Here is a 17094-nt window from a genome sequence, read left to right on the forward strand (position 1 = left end):
GATTAATGTCTGATGACGATTTCTCTTTCTCCATGCGGAGAGGTGGAGTTTTGGACTAACAAACATATTCGTGTCTGCGGTCTCCTGCGACTCCATGTGGTGAATCACAACAAAGCAAATGCAACCCAGTGAATTTAATATTTTGACCACAATTTAAATTTGCAATATCTAGAGTCTTCTAATAACAGAGAGCACACTACTCCGACGGATAAATGTTAAGTGCACATTATGTAACATGCCCAGAGTCAAACTTTAATTCCGCAATGTAAAGGCCATATTTGAGAAGTATCACTTTTAGAATGAATCTTAACCTCCTCAGAATCTGCATCCTCATATGAGGACATTGATTGTTCAGTTCTTTTCACCATGATACAAAAATTTGCTTCATTTAGACTCATGAGCCTCATGCATGGACATGTTTCTATCATCTTGTGGTTGCTAAAGCACATTACAATAATCAGTGTACAATCAAAACGACCTAAAAGTCTCACCAGCATGCATATGAAATAAAAGCTCAAGTCTCAGAAGGTTAAATTAAGGAAACGGGAATCTTAAAGAAGCTGAATAATGCCAGCACAAATTCTAACACCACTAATAGCACATATTCATAACATTCAGTGTCTTGACACTGCAGTTCACACCGGATTGATACAAGCTACTGTGACACGATCAGTTGTAAGCTCAGAACAGCATAATGCTTTCAATGTAGTCAAAGAAGAGTTACATATTAGTCACCAGAAAAATGCTTTCCTCAACAACAAAAGCAGCAGGATTTAAATCTGAATACCATGCAAACAGAATCCAGCACCAAGGAGAGTTCTATCAAAATATTGTTTGTTGACCAATAGAAGAGGACAGTTTACTTTGACAGTTAAACGTTAGAATGTGGACAAAAGGCCATTTTAAGTGGGATGCTCACAATATCATAAAACACTAATATGCAGATGGTCCAAAATCATAAGTTTTTGGTGGAATACTGGGTTTGGACACATTGTAGCCGTAAACAACACTCAGGTGGTCAAGGAAAATGATATTAGTTGTTACAACTATGAACATTCTGCATGTTTGCTTTGTATGTATGTCTATCATTAAGATAAATGCAATCAACAAATTGCTTTGTTGTGTTTCATGAAAATGTTGCTCATTTATACAACCATTCATCACTGATGGCCTACCTTGTCTTTGTTGGGTAAAGTCTGAGTCCTGGTAAAAGTGTCTCCTCCGTTAATACTGATCAGTTCAGCATCTACAGGTGGAAACGGGGCGGGGAAAACCACTACGTCACTCTTGAGCGTGTCTGAGCTGAAACACACGTCATACTGCTGAGTAGCTTTGGAGTAAGACCAGCTCCCGTCAGGGTGGGTGGTGATCATTGGGGCGCTGTACCTGCTGAAACTGCTGTCTGTCCTGTGACATCTGACTGCTATTAAAGTGATGAGACTCAGCAGAAAGATGACTGACACCGACACAATGGCGATCAGCAGATACAGGTTTAAATCAGAGAAGGTCTCCTCCTTTAGGGGAACATGTCTGAACTGAGTGTGGATGTCAGCTGCGCTTTCAACCACCACCACTTCAATAGACACAGTAGCTGACAGGGAGGCTTCTCCGTTATCAGAAACCAAGACCACCAAGGGGTGAGTTTTCAGGTCATTGTCACTCATTCTCCTCTTAGTCCGGATTTCCCCGGTGCTGGTTCCGATCCTGAAGAGGTTGTTTCCTTTGGGCTCAGAGAGGTGATAAGAAAGCAGCGCATTGTATCCAGAGTCTGCGTCTACAGCCCTGATCTTTGCCACAAAGTATCCCGCTTCAGCAGAATAGGGGATGGTCTCACTGTTAACGGAGCCGTGGTCAGAATATGGAGCGAGAACCGAGGGACTGTTGTCATTCTCATCCAGGATAAAAACGTTCACAGTCACGTTGCTGCTGAGCGGAGGAACACCAGAGTCTGTGGCCTGAACTTTGAACTGAAACGTTTTTAACTCCTCGTAGTTAAAAGACTGCAGGCTGACTATGTCTCCTGTCTCTGAGTTGATGTTTACAACTGATGAAATCGGGATATTTTTTGGAGAACTGTCTAACAATGTATAACTCAACTTTGCATTACTGTCCAAATCAGTATCAAAAGCAGTTATTGTAGCAATAACAGCTCCTGTTGGACTGTTTTCTTTCACGTAAACATTAATCACAGGCTCCATGAAACGAGGTGCATTGTCATTGACATCAGAGACATGAACAGTAATGACCTTGATGCTGGACAGTGGAGGGTTTCCTTCATCTACTGCCATAATGGTGACATTGTAATGAGAAGTGTTTTCTCTGTCCAGTGGTCCATCTACTACTAATGAATAATCGTTTTTGTAATTAGACTTTAGTTTAAACGGTACAGACCCCTCTACCTTACAGTTAGCTGCACCGTTATTTCCTCCGTCTTTGTCACTTATTGTAATAAAAGCAACTATTGTTCCGCGTTCTGCGTCTTCTTTTACAGGCGTCATCAGTGACGTCACGGATATTTCAGGGGCGTTGTCATTCACATCGATTATCTCTATCAGAAGTTTAGCGTGTGCACTACGAGGAACAGGTCCTTGATCCATTGCTTGAATCCTAACTTCATAAGCAGGCGTCTCTTCATAATCTAATGTTCCCTTCACAGTAATTTCTCCGGTTTCTGAATTTAGATCAAAGTTATTGGATGGATCAATATTTCCTCGCTTGATAAATGAATACAGGATTTTACTGTTCATGCCTTCATCTAAATCGGTAGCGTTTAGTTTGATTATGGTTGTTCCAGAAATCGCATTTTCTTTGACACGCACTTTATATAGTGATTTGCTGAAAGTGGGTATATTATCATTGACATCGATTATATTTACCATTATTTGTAATGAACCAGATCTCGGTGGTTTACCTCCATCTACAGCCGTAAGGAGAAGTTTAATTACTGGCTGTGTCTCTCGATCTAAAGCTTTCTGCAGCACTAACTCAGCAGACACACCGTGCTCTCCACCGCTCTGCACATCGAGAGAGAAATGTTCATTTTGGCTCAGCTTGTACGTTTTTACTGTGTTGCTGCCCATGTCTGCATCCTCTGCTACTGGGAGAAGATACCGCTCTCCTGTTAAGGAGGATTCAGAAATATTCAGGGAATACATTTTCTCAACAAAAACAGGCGAGTTGTCGTTTATGTCTAAAACATTTACCTCGATACGTTGTGCAGTCATTGGATTATTTAAAACAGCCTGCAGTTTCATGAAGCATTTCAAAACATTGGGGCAGATCTCCTCCCTGTCTATTCTCTCATCCACGATGATGTTCCCGGTCCGCGAATTCACGTCAAAATATTTCTTACTGTAACTCGACACAATACGCAGATCTCTGTTGTTTAGATCCTGTAAATTGAGGTTTAAATCCTTCGCGATATTCCCCACTACGGTGCCTTTGTTCACCTCCTCGGAAATGGAGTAAGACAACTGTGAGACAGACCGGTCACAAAGACAAAGAAATCCAACGATGAGTATCCAAATGCGTTCTTTTTGTCTTCGAAAATACATTGTTAAGGTAACAAGAGAAAAGGGTCCAGTCCAGTTTATCATTAACCGCCAGCAGTGATATTTCTACTCAAAGCAATATAGTTGAAGAGAATCTTCTGCCCATTTCGCAACAGCATATTCCGCTGATATAGTAGATTAATGTCTGATGACGATTTCTCTTTCTCCATGCGGAGAGGTGGAGTTTTGGACTAACAAACATATTCGTGTCTGCGGTCTCCTGCGACTCCATGTGGTGAATCACAACAAAGCAAATGCAACCCAGTGAATTTAATATTTTGACCACAATTTAAATTTGCAATATCTAGAGTCTTCTAATAACAGAGAGCACACTACTCCGACGGATAAATGTTAAGTGCACATTATGTAACATGCCCAGAGTCAAACTTTAATTCCGCAATGTAAAGGCCATATTTGAGAAGTATCACTTTTAGAATGAATCTTAACCTCCTCAGAATCTGCATCCTCATATGAGGACATTGATTGTTCAGTTCTTTTCACCATGATACAAAAATTTGCTTCATTTAGACTCATGAGCCTCATGCATGGACATGTTTCTATCATCTTGTGGTTGCTAAAGCACATTACAATAATCAGTGTACAATCAAAACGACCTAAAAGTCTCACCAGCATGCATATGAAATAAAAGCTCAAGTCTCAGAAGGTTAAATTAAGGAAACGGGAATCTTAAAGAAGCTGAATAATGCCAGCACAAATTCTAACACCACTAATAGCACATATTCATAACATTCAGTGTCTTGACACTGCAGTTCACACCGGATTGATACAAGCTACTGTGACACGATCAGTTGTAAGCTCAGAACAGCATAATGCTTTCAATGTAGTCAAAGAAGAGTTACATATTAGTCACCAGAAAAATGCTTTCCTCAACAACAAAAGCAGCAGGATTTAAATCTGAATACCATGCAAACAGAATCCAGCACCAAGGAGAGTTCTATCAAAATATTGTTTGTTGACCAATAGAAGAGGACAGTTTACTTTGACAGTTAAACGTTAGAATGTGGACAAAAGGCCATTTTAAGTGGGATGCTCACAATATCATAAAACACTAATATGCAGATGGTCCAAAATCATAAGTTTTTGGTGGAATACTGGGTTTGGACACATTGTAGCCGTAAACAACACTCAGGTGGTCAAGGAAAATGATATTAGTTGTTACAACTATGAACATTCTGCATGTTTGCTTTGTATGTATGTCTATCATTAAGATAAATGCAATCAACAAATTGCTTTGTTGTGTTTCATGAAAATGTTGCTCATTTATACAACCATTCATCACTGATGGCCTACCTTGTCTTTGTTGGGTAAAGTCTGAGTCCTGGTAAAAGTGTCTCCTCCGTTAATACTGATCAGTTCAGCATCTACAGGTGGAAACGGGGCGGGGAAAACCACTACGTCACTCTTGAGCGTGTCTGAGCTGAAACACACGTCATACTGCTGAGTAGCTTTGGAGTAAGACCAGCTCCCGTCAGGGTGGGTGGTGATCATTGGGGCGCTGTACCTGCTGAAACTGCCGTCTGTCCTGTGACATCTGACTGCTATTAAAGTGATGAGACTCAGCAGAAAGATGACTGACACCGACACAATGGCGATCAGCAGATACAGGTTTAAATCAGAGAAGGTCTCCTCCTTTAGGGGAACATGTCTGAACTGAGTGTGGATGTCAGCTGCGCTTTCAACCACCACCACTTCAATAGACACAGTAGCTGACAGGGAGGGTTCTCCGTTATCAGAAACCAAGACCACCAAGGGGTGAGTTTTCAGGTCATTGTCACTCATTCTCCTCTTAGTCCGGATTTCCCCGGTGCTGGTTCCGATTCTGAAGAGGTTGTTTCCTTTGGGCTCAGAGAGGTGATAAGAAAGCAGCGCATTGTATCCAGAGTCTGCGTCTACAGCCCTGATCTTTGCCACAAAGTATCCCGCTTCAGCAGAATAGGGGATGGTCTCACTGTTAACGGAGCCGTGCTCAGAATATGGAGCGAGAACCGAGGGACTGTTGTCATTCTCATCCAGGATAAAAACGTTCACAGTCACGTTGCTGCTGAGCGGAGGAACACCAGAGTCTGTGGCCTGAACTTTGAACTGAAACGTTTTTAACTGCTCGTAGTTAAAAGACTGCAGGCTGACTATGTCTCCTGTCTCTGAGTTGATGTTTACAACTGATGAAATCGGGATATTTTTTGGAGAACTGTCTAACAATGTATAACTCAACTTTGCATTACTGTCCAAATCAGTATCAAAAGCAGTTATTGTAGCAATAACAGCTCCTGTTGGACTGTTTTCTTTCACATAAACATTAATCACAGGCTCCATGAAACGAGGTGCATTGTCATTGACATCAGAAACGTGAACAGTAATGACCTTGATGCTGGACAGTGGAGGGTTTCCTTCATCTACTGCCATAATGGTGACATTGTAATGAGAAGTATTTTCTCTGTCCAGTGGTCCATCTACTACTAATGAATAATCATTTTTGTAATTAGACTTTAGTTTAAACGGTACAGACCCCTCTACCTTACAGTTAGCTGCACCGTTATTTCCTCCGTCTTTGTCACTTATTGTAATAAAAGCAACTATTGTTCCGCGTTCTGCGTCTTCTTTTACAGGCGTCATCAGTGACGTCACGGATATTTCAGGGGCGTTGTCATTCACATCGATTATCTCTATCAGAAGTTTAGCGTGTGCACTACGAGGAACAGTTCCTTGATCCATTGCTTGAATCCTAACTTCATAAGCAGGCGTCTCTTCATAATCTAATGTTCCCTTCACAGTAATTTCTCCGGTTTCTGAATTTAGATCCAATATTTTTGATGGATCACTATTTCCTCGCTTGATAAAGGAATACAGAATCTTACTGTTAATGCCTGAATCTAAATCTGTGGCATTGAGTTTTATAATCTTTGTTCCGCTTACAGCATTTTCAAACACGCGTACTTTATACAGCGATTTGCTAAAAATTGGTGCATTATCATTTGCATCTTTTACATTTACATTTACTGTCAGCGTACCAGATCTCGGTGGTTTACCTCCATCTACAGCCGTAAGGAGAAGTTTAATTACTGGCTGTGTCTCTCGATCTAAAGCTTTCTGCAGCACTAACTCAGCAGACACACCGTGCTCTCCACCGCTCTGCACATCGAGAGAGAAATGTTCATTTTGGCTCAGCTTGTACGTTTTTACTGTGTTGCTGCCCATGTCTGCATCCTCTGCTATTGGGAGAAGATACCGCTCTCCCGGTGCCATTGATTCTGAGATATTTAACCAATAGGCCTGCTCAAGGAACTCTGGTGAGTTATCGTTCATGTCTAAAACGTTTATCTCAATGCGGTGCACATTCATTGGATTGCTCAAAACAGCTTGTATTCTTAGGGAGCACTGTGCCGTGTTCGGACAAAGCTCTTCTCTGTCTATTCTTCCGTCAACAAAGAGGTTTCCTGTCCGCAAATTTACACCAAAATATTTCTTACTGTAACTCGAAATAATACGCAGATCTCTGGCGTCTAGATCTTGTATGTTGATGTTTAAATCCTTCGCGATATTCCCCACTACGGTGCCTTTGTTCACCTCCTCGGAAATGGAGTAAGACAACTGCGAAGCAGACCGTTCACAAAAAAACAGCAGAGCAGCGATATGAATCCAGCCATATTTTTCATTTCCCATCGTTGTAGAAAGAACGTTGAATCTTTGCTAATCCGCCTCATACATCGGTCCTTCGTTTGTGACATGCATAAACACGAGTATCCAGCGTTAGCAGGAGCCCTTCCTGCTACAGTACAATTCCAGTCTTTCTCCAGACTGTTGTCGAGTGTCGCTTTAAGGTTTCCCGTGCAGGGAGGAGTTTTGCACATCATCTAACAAAAATATGTATGGTCTCCAACGACACCTTGTGGTAATCAACACAAACATCGATCAACTGGCACATATAATAATTTATAGAAGAAAAAAAACTGATGGGTGATATCTGTTTTAGTGCCATATTATTATATCATTTTTAGATTTAGAATTTCAGGCCTGTTTAAGTGTTATACACGGTTATCAATAATTTTGTATATTGTCTCTCCGCAAATCCACAAAGTAATGCTAATATAATCATCTTAAACGTTTTCACAAATAAATTTAAATTCGTATAACAAAAGAAACAATTAGAGAACTGCCAGAAGCCAAAGGTTGCCTGAGGTAGTTTCAGGACCAAGGAGAGCACCATATATACAAGCCATGAATTTCATGTGCCCATTCCACCAAATCATCCTTCAACCTTTGCCATCTAATATCTCTAAACACGCTTTGCACAGAGCTAAAAGATTGGTCACTGATTCTTAAAGTTTTGCAATTTTCCGTCAGTTATCCTAGACATTAGTACAATGTGTGCTCTTTTGAATAGTCAACCTGTTGCTGTGGTAATGTCGGAGGAGCCCACTGCAATGGCTTAGTTTTTTTTCAGATTCAGTTGACTTGTATTCCGGATATTCAATTTGATGTAGTCTATTGGCTAACAGCACACCCTCTAGTAAGTTTCTGTTTAAAACATTCAGGGATAATAGCAGTTTACTTCCGCATGAATGTGCATTTCAAGTAAATTTAATGTGCATTTAAGTCACATCTTAAATACAAAATATTCACTTAGTGATAATGTTCACTCTGGTTGCCCTTACCTTATCTTTATTGGGTAAAGTCTGAGTCCTGGTGAAAGTGTCTCCTCCGTTAATACTGATCAGTTCAGCATCTACAGGTGGAAACGGGGCGGGGAAAACCACTACGTCACTCTTGAGCGTGTCTGAGCTGAAACACACGTCATACTGCTGAGTAGCTTTGGAGTAAGACCAGCTCCCGTCAGGGTGGGTGGTGATCATTGGGGCGCTGTACCTGCTGAAACTGCTGTCTGTCCTGTGACATCTGACTGCTATTAAAGTGATGAGACTCAGCAGAAAGATGACTGACACCGACACAATGGCGATCAGCAGATACAGGTTTAAATCAGAGAAGGTCTCCTCCTTTAGGGGAACATGTCTGAACTGAGTGTGGATGTCAGCTGCGCTTTCAACCACCACCACTTCAATAGACACAGTAGCTGACAGGGAGGGTTCTCCGTTATCAGAAACCAAGACCACCAAGGGGTGAGTTTTCAGGTCATTGTCACTCATTCTCCTCTTAGTCCGGATTTCCCCGGTGCTGGTTCCGATCCTGAAGAGGTTGTTTCCTTTGGGCTCAGAGAGGTGATAAGAAAGCAGCGCATTGTATCCAGAGTCTGCGTCTACAGCCCTGATCTTTGCCACAAAGTATCCCGCTTCAGCAGAATAGGGGATGGTCTCACTGTTAACGGAGCCGTGCTCAGAATATGGAGCGAGAACCGAGGGACTGTTGTCATTCTCATCCAGGATAAAAACGTTCACAGTCACGTTGCTGCTGAGCGGAGGAACACCAGAGTCAGTGGCCTGAACTTTGAACTGAAACGTTTTTAACTGCTCGTAGTTAAAAGACTGCAGGCTGACTATGTCTCCTGTCTCTGAGTTGATGTTTAAGGTTGTGAAGACATGTACTGAGTTATTGTCTATAAATGAATATCTCACATGACCATTCTGGTCAATGTCAGCATCAAGTGCTGATACAGTTTTAATAACTTCCCCAACTTTACTATTTTCTTCCACATAAATATTAATTATAGAATCTGAGAAATGAGGTGCATTGTCATTTACATCAGCAATGTGGACAGTAATAATGGTATTGTTTGAAAGAGGAGGGGTCCCTTTATCTGTAGCTAATATGGTAACGTTATAGAGCGAGGTCACCTCTCTGTCAAGAACCCCGTTAACAACTAATGAATAATAGTTTTTGTAGTTAGTCTCTAGTTTAAATGGAACCTCATTCAAGATTTCAAGTTTCACCTCACCGTTTCTTCCTCCATCACTGTCAAGTACAGAGACGAGTGCAATCGCTGTACCTATATCAGCATCCTCTTTTACAGTATTGAAGAGTGATGTCACTGTGATCTCAGGAGAATTGTCATTGACATCAATTACTTCCACCAGCACTTTACAGTGAGCAGACATCGGTGGCTGGGCTTTATCGTTTGCCTCTGCACGGATCTCGAAGGCTGTATATCCCTCAAAGTCAACATTGGCTTTCACAGATATCACACCAGTTATTGAATCAATTTGGAAAATATCCAAGATACGATCCTGTCCTTTACTTCTTAATGAATACACTATCTCACCGTTTGTTCCCTCGTCTGCATCGGTTGCGTTTAGCGTGATCACAGCTGTACCAACTGGGGTATTTTCAAATATACGAGTTTTGTACAAGGGACTACTAAAAACTGGAGGATTATCATTTATATCTAAAACATGTACAGTGACCTTTGACGCACCGGTTCTCGGAGGAGTGCCTCCATCAATGGCAGTCACAGTGAGGTGTATCACAGCCTGTTTCTCTCGATCCAGCGTTTTCTGTAAAACTAGCTCGGCTGACACACTCTCTTCTCCTTTGATTGTGACCAGAGAAAAATATTCATTTGGTGTTAATTTAAACGCATTGACTGTGTTCTTACCTACATCTGCATCAATAGCCTCAGACAAAGCGAATTTCATTCCAGGTAGAGTGTTCTCTGCTATGTCTACAATTTGAGATTTCTCCGTGAATATTGGATCGTTGTCATTAACATCTAGTATATTTATTTCTAAGCGATACAGCTTCAACGGGTTGTTTATTACGGCTTCCACACTGACGGTGCATTTTGTCGCCTTTGCACAGAGCTCCTCTCGGTCTATTCTGTCGTTAACGTAGAGAACACCGGTCTTCACATTTACGTCGAAATATTTTCTTTTTGATCCGCCAACAATTTGAAACATACGGGATTCCAACTCCTGTAAACTGAGATTTAGATCCTTAGCAATATTTCCAACAGATGTCCCCGGATTCACTTCCTCTAACACCGAATAGGAAAGCTGGCCACAGTCCACTTCCCAGCAGCATTTCACAAGAACGAGTACCAGATAAGAAACAAAAGACGTCCTTGTTGATGCAGGCATAATTCCATAAGGTGGTTTTAAACACAGATCCAATGCAGGGAAAGTCCGTCACCAAATTTACAAGGTCTACAAAATTCAACTAGCGGTCGGGCCAAAATTATATTCCCGCAGAGAAGGAACAGCCCTTCCTATGTCTTTTCGTTTCTTTGTGACAAATATTAGAGAGCCAGATCGTTGTCTAAAACTGGGAGGCGCACGATATAATACAGAGGACCATTCAGTGTCATGGTCTACAGTGTCACCACGTGGAGAGATAACACAACTGCATTAGTATTAACTAGAAAAGCAGTTTGTATTCCTAAGACAGACTAAATGGTTCTTACGTCCAAGGTTTTTTTTATTTATTTATTTATATAATATTTTGTTTCAAAGCCTTTCTTTTTAATTATTAAGTGGCAGAGATGCAGACAGGAACTAATGAAACGGTCTGCAGTATCCGTCCCAGACTGGAATCGAAGTGAGATGGCTGCGATAACACAACAGGCGCCAAGACTTTCTTCGCGTACAATGTTGCTAGTTTGGATTTAAAGGATTCCAGCGAAGGTTAGTTGGGTTCAATACCAGGCGTTTTGGTTGAACCAATTAATCTGGCACATTGTTGTCTCAAATAATACTTTTTAGAGTCCGAATTCATGTGAAACTATATAGTACGAGCTGAAATAAATCCGCGTAATTATTGTTTTCACATTGACAAATATGCCTGTATTTTAGAACGTATACTACAAGGAAAAATATTTGATAGTTGTGTTAGTCTTACCTTTTCTTTGTTGGGTAAAGTCTGAGTCCTGGTAAAAGTGTCTCCTCCATTAATACTGATCAGTTCAGCATCTCCAGGTGGAAACGGGGCGGGGAAAACCACTACGTCACTCTTGAGCGTGTCTGAGCTGAAACACACGTCATACTGCTGAGTAGCTTTGGAGTAAGACCAGCTCCCGTCAGGGTGGGTGGTGATCATTGGGGCGCTGTACCTGCTGAAACTGCCGTCTGTCCTGTGACATCTGACTGCTATTAAAGTGATGAGACTCAGCAGAAAGATGACTGACACCGACACAATGGCGATCAGCAGATACAGGTTTAAATCAGAGAAGGTCTCCTCCTTTAGGGGAACATGTCTGAACTGAGTGTGGATGTCAGCTGCGCTTTCAACCACCACCACTTCAATAGACACAGTAGCTGACAGGGAGGGTTCTCCGTTATCAGAAACCAAGACCACCAAGGGGTGAGTTTTCAGGTCATTGTCACTCATTCTCCTCTTAGTCCGGATTTCCCCGGTGCTGGTTCCGATCCTGAAGAGGTTGTTTCCTTTGGGCTCAGAGAGGTGATAAGAAAGCAGCGCATTGTATCCAGAGTCTGCGTCTACAGCCCTGATCTTTGCCACAAAGTATCCCGCTTCAGCAGAATAGGGGATGGTCTCACTGTTAACGGAGCCGTGCTCAGAATATGGAGCGAGAACCGAGGGACTGTTGTCATTCTCATCCAGGATAAAAACGTTCACAGTCACGTTGCTGCTGAGCGGAGGAACACCAGAGTCTGTGGCCTGAACTTTGAACTGAAACGTTTTTAACTGCTCGTAGTTAAAAGACTGTAGGCTGACTATGTCTCCTGTCTCTGAGTTGATGTTTACCATCGAAGCCAACTGTGTGGTCAATGGAGAATTATTAATTAGGTGATAAGTTGTTTTTGCGTTTTCATTTAAGTCTAAATCTAAGGTAGTCAGTGCGTGAATTATGGTTCCAGTTGGGCTGTTCTCTTTTACATAAGTATTAATATGAGGAATGAGGAATCTAGGAGGATTGTCATTGACATCAGAAACCTGAACAGTAATGATGCTTGTGCTCGACAAAGAGGGAGTCCCTTCATCTACAGCTGTAATTGATACATTGTATTGGGACACAGTCTCTCTGTCAAGAGGTCCGTCAACCAACAAGGAATAATAATTTTTATAGTTTGACTTTAACTTAAATGGCATGGAACCTGTTAACTTACAGTTTGTCTGACCATTTTTGCCTCCATCTTTATCAGTGATGGTGACCATAGCAACAGCTGTTCCTATTTCAGCGTCTTCTTTCACTGGACTCATCAGTGATGAGACAGAGATTTCTGGAGCGTTGTCATTAATATCAACAACCTCAAATAAAACCTTGCAGTGCGCACTACGAGGAGGCGTGCCCTTATCTCGTGCTTGAACACGTATCTCAAACGCTTGATTTTCCTCATAATCAACATTGCCTTTGACGGTTATTTCTCCAGTATTATCATTCAGGGAAAACATATCGTCTGTGTTTAAGTGTCCAGTTTCTGTAAAAGAGTATATAAGCTCCCCATTAACACCGTCATCCAAATCAGTAGCTGTCAGAGTCAATAACGCTGTTCCAGGATCAACATTTTCAACCACTTGGACCTTGTAGAGAGACTTACTAAATACGGGTGAATTGTCATTTACATCGAGTACATTAACTTGTATTCGCAGAGTCCCCGTTTTCGGAGGTTTTCCACCATCTATCGCAGTTAGTGTGAGTTCAATAACGTCCTGTTTTTCTCGATCCAATGGCTTCTGCAGCACTAACTCCGCCGACACTCTCTGGTCACCAGTGTTCTGTATATCCAAAGAGAAATAATCATTCGGGCTTAATTTATAAGTTCTCACCGAGTTAGGTCCTACATCTGCGTCATGAGCAATCGGTAATGGATGCCTCTCACCAATATATGAAGATTCAGACATATCTATTATAGCGAATTCTTCCAAAAACGACGGTGCATTGTCATTAATGTCATTAATAATAACTTCAAATCGATGTAGGCTGCGAGGGTTGCTTAGTATGGCTTCTACATTTAAAGAACACTTTACCGTATTTGGACAAAGCTCCTCCCGATCTATCCTGTCGCTAACGAAAAGCACACCAGTTTCATGATTTATATCAAAATAGGGTTTGCTGTATCCCGACGTAATATGAAGACCCATCGATTCCAATTGCTGCACATTGAAATTTAAATATTTAGCGAGATTTCCCACTGCTGTCCCTTTGTCCACCTCCTCTGAAATAGTATAGGATGTCTGAGCCACAGACCAGTCGCAGAGACAAAGCAGAGTGAAAAGCAAGCCCAAAATATAACTCCATTGTTCCGGAGCAGCCATCGCTGTTGCTACAAAACCGATAGATCCTGGTTTCTTCCTCTTGGTCAATGTGAGAAGAACGAGAAGTAGTCCTTATTATGGATCCATTTTAGTTAATAGTAATCTCTCTGTAGAGCCTTGATCGTCTTTACGCTACCTCCACAAAGCGCTGTCAGATGATGACGTCTTCGTGTCTAGTCATCAGTAGAGGAGGAGTTTCTTAACACTAACCAGAATATTATGGCGTGGTCTCTGGCACCATCTCCTGACACTGCTGTATAGACTGAGAAATGTCTGTTCAAAACGTGTATTAAGTAGAACGGAGAGATGTCTCGGTTGGATTAACCGCTAAAATTAAAGGGCTGATATTGCTGGAACAATCTTTGTCTCTGAAATACAAAATGTATGAAAATGGTCCTGTTACTCATCACGATAGTCTAATGTTTATGTGGGTACTTGAAATCATCTGCGCATATTCAACTACTCATTATTATGACAGGCAATTGAAGCGGCCAATTGTTAGTGTACCAACTACAGCACGCAAATCTCAGTTCAAACCCCCGACCTGCTTGCCCCCCGAAGGAAAAAAAAAATCGTCTTCAGTGCCAAAATCAGTGGCTCGTTTTAATATATGTAATGCCATTGTTTAACCGACTGCAGTTGATATATTAAACCTGGACACATTTTCAGCTTTGTTTTTTTGAAGCAGTTATCAAGACATATGAGCTATAGTGGAAAAAACCCGCACTTCATCGATTTGCCAAAACTTTCAAAATTGAAGAAACATCGAAACACTGAGTTTGCAAACGAAATTAGATTCAGCACCACAGTCAGCGACATGTGAAGTGAACAGCCAAAAGAAAAAGCTTTGCCACAACAGAATTAGTACAGGCCAACAAACAACATAAGAAAAACTATGACCTCAGGAATTCAATTTGAACTCAAACTCGGCCTTTTAAAGAAAACCTGTTGGAGCACAAAGTTCTATGTTAAAGTCCCCTAATTACCGTTTTACTATTGAATGTCAGCATGAGGTTTGGAAAGATGAGACATGCTTAATACAATTTTGCTTACCTTTTCTTTATTTGGTAAAGTCTGAGTCCTGGTAAAAGTGTCTCCTCCGTTAATACTGATCAGTTCAGCATCTACAGGTGGAAACGGGGCGGGGAAAACCACTACGTCACTCTTGAGCGTGTCTGAGCTGAAACACACGTCATACTGCTGAGTAGCTTTGGAGTAAGACCAGCTCCCGTCAGGGTGGGTGGTGATCATTGGGGCGCTGTACCTGCTGAAACTGCTGTCTGTCCTGTGACATCTGACTGCTATTAAAGTGATGAGACTCAGCAGAAAGATGACTGACACCGACACAATGGCGATCAGCAGATACAGGTTTAAATCAGAGAAGGTCTCCTCCTTTAGGGGAACATGTCTGAACTGAGTGTGGATGTCAGCTGCGCTTTCAACCACCACCACTTCAATAGACACAGTAGCTGACAGGGAGGGTTCTCCGTTATCAGAAACCAAGACCACCAAGGGGTGAGTTTTCAGGTCATTGTCACTCATTCTCCTCTTAGTCCGGATTTCCCCGGTGCTGGTTCCGATCCTGAAGAGGTTGTTTCCTTTGGGCTCAGAGAGGTGATAAGAAAGCAGCGCATTGTATCCAGAGTCTGCGTCTACAGCCCTGATCTTTGCCACGAAGTATCCCGCTTCAGCAGAATAGGGGATGGTCTCACTGTTAACGGAGCCGTGCTCAGAATATGGAGCGAGAACCGAGGGACTGTTGTCATTCTCATCCAGGATAAAAACGTTCACAGTCACGTTGCTGCTGAGCGGAGGAACACCAGAGTCTGTGGCCTGAACTTTGAACTGAAATGTTTTTAACTCCTCGTAGTTAAAAGACTGCAGGCTGACTATGTCTCCTGTCTCTGAGTTGATGTTTACCATCACAGATAATGGCAGCGTTTCACTGTTAGTTTGTAAGAATGAATATCTCACCTGACCATTTTGATTAGTGTCAGCATCAACTGCAGACACCGTCTTAATAACTGCTCCTACTGGGCTGTTTTCTTTCACATAGGCACTGATTATATTTTCTGTGAATAGAGGTTTGTTATCATTTACATCTGAGACGTGCACTGTCATAACAGTCGTGCTGGAGAGAGGCGGGCTTCCTTCGTCAGTCGCAGTGATGCTGATATTGTATTGAGATGTGCTCTCTCTGTCCAGAGGACCGTCCACCACCAGTGAATAGTAATTCTTATAGTTTGACTCTAATTTGAAAGGAACTCTATTGGAAATTTTACAGATCACCATCCCGTTTTTACCGCCGTCTTTATCAAGCACTGAAACAAGCGCAATAGCTGTACCAACGGACGCATCTTCTTTGACTGTGTTTAAAAGCGATGTAACGGAAATTTCAGGGGCATTGTCATTAACATCTAAAACCTCAATCAATAATTTGGCGTGTGAGGTCATCGGCGAGGAAGCTCCATCATTGGCTTGTACTCGAATCTCAAACGCATTATTCTCTTCAAAGTCAATATTCTTTTTATTTGTTACGATTCCTGTTTTTTCATCAATAGCAAATAGATCCGTTTGCTTCCCTCTGCCAACTTCACTAAACGAAAATAACACCTTTCCGTTTTCCCCTGCATCTAAGTCTGTCGCATTCAGCTTGACTATCGATGTGCCGATTTTCACATTTTCATAGACACTTGCTTTATAAAGTGTTTGACTGAATATAGGAGGATTATCGTTAATGTCCAAAACATTCACTATGATATTCATACTACCTGATTTAGCAGGAGTACCCCCGTCAATTGCAGTCAGCGTGAGTTCAATCACTGACTGTTTTTCTCTGTCTAAAATTTTCTGAAGTACTAATTCGGGTGTTACGGTCTCTCCTTTTTGTGTAATCAGAGAAAAGTGTTCGTTTTGACTAAGCTTGTAGATATTTACAGTATTTTTACCGACGTCCGCATCTTCAGCCGGATGCAGCGGAAATTTAGCTCCTGCTGCTGTACTCTCACTAACGTCGATCACCTGCGATGTGCTCAGAAACGATGGAGAGTTATCATTCACATCCAATACTTTAATCTCAATCCGGTACAATTTTAAAGGGTTATTAATAACTGCTTCTACACTCAGTGAGCATTTTGATTCAGTGCCACAGAGTTCCTCTCGATCTATTCTCTCATTGACGTAGAGGACACCAGTCTTCAGATTTACCTCGAAGTATTTTCTCTTGGAACCAGAAACGATCTGAAACATGCGGGACTCCAAATCCGCCACATTGATGTTTAGATCCTTAGCGATATTTCCGACAACACTCCCCACATTTACCTCCTCTGAGACGGAGTAAGAGAGCTGCCCCGACACCGCT

General features: G+C 41.8%; 3 protein-coding genes and 1 pseudogene across 3 annotated transcripts in view; all 4 read right to left on the bottom strand.

Moving 5' to 3' along the window:
• LOC115049994 (protocadherin alpha-C2-like) overlaps window positions 1-10687 on the bottom strand; it is a 59130-nt gene extending 48443 nt beyond the window's left edge. Inside the window, exon 1 of the mRNA XM_029512681.1 lies at window positions 8225-10687. Within this exon, the coding sequence (XP_029368541.1) occupies window positions 8225-10597 (2373 nt within the window). The 5' untranslated portion in view covers window positions 10598-10687. The remainder of the gene's footprint in view (window positions 1-8224) is intronic.
• On the bottom strand, window positions 1161-3644 carry LOC115050355 (protocadherin alpha-2-like). The gene has a single exon (XM_029513193.1). The coding sequence runs from the start codon at window positions 3594-3596 to the stop codon at window positions 1161-1163; it is 2436 nt and encodes an 811-aa protein (XP_029369053.1). The 5' UTR covers window positions 3597-3644.
• Window positions 4848-7232, bottom strand: LOC115050356 (protocadherin alpha-5 pseudogene; annotated as a pseudogene).
• A 592-nt stretch (window positions 10688-11279) lies between the features above and the next one.
• Window positions 11280-13733, bottom strand: LOC115050429 (protocadherin alpha-8-like). Its single transcript, XM_029513271.1, has one exon. It carries the CDS (start codon window positions 13731-13733, stop codon window positions 11280-11282), a length of 2454 nt encoding a protein of 817 aa, XP_029369131.1.
• Window positions 13734-17094: the final 3361 nt, after the last annotated feature.

This window comes from Echeneis naucrates, chromosome 10 (assembly GCF_900963305.1).
Source record: "Echeneis naucrates chromosome 10, fEcheNa1.1, whole genome shotgun sequence".
Lineage (NCBI taxonomy): Eukaryota > Metazoa > Chordata > Actinopteri > Carangiformes > Echeneidae > Echeneis > Echeneis naucrates.

Coding starts and splice junctions, on each gene's coding strand:
- LOC115050355 (XM_029513193.1), bottom strand. CDS start 3,596: ATGATAAACTGGACTGGACCCTTTTCTCTTGTTACCTTAACAATGTAT.
- LOC115050429 (XM_029513271.1), bottom strand. CDS start 13,733: ATGGCTGCTCCGGAACAATGGAGTTATATTTTGGGCTTGCTTTTCACT.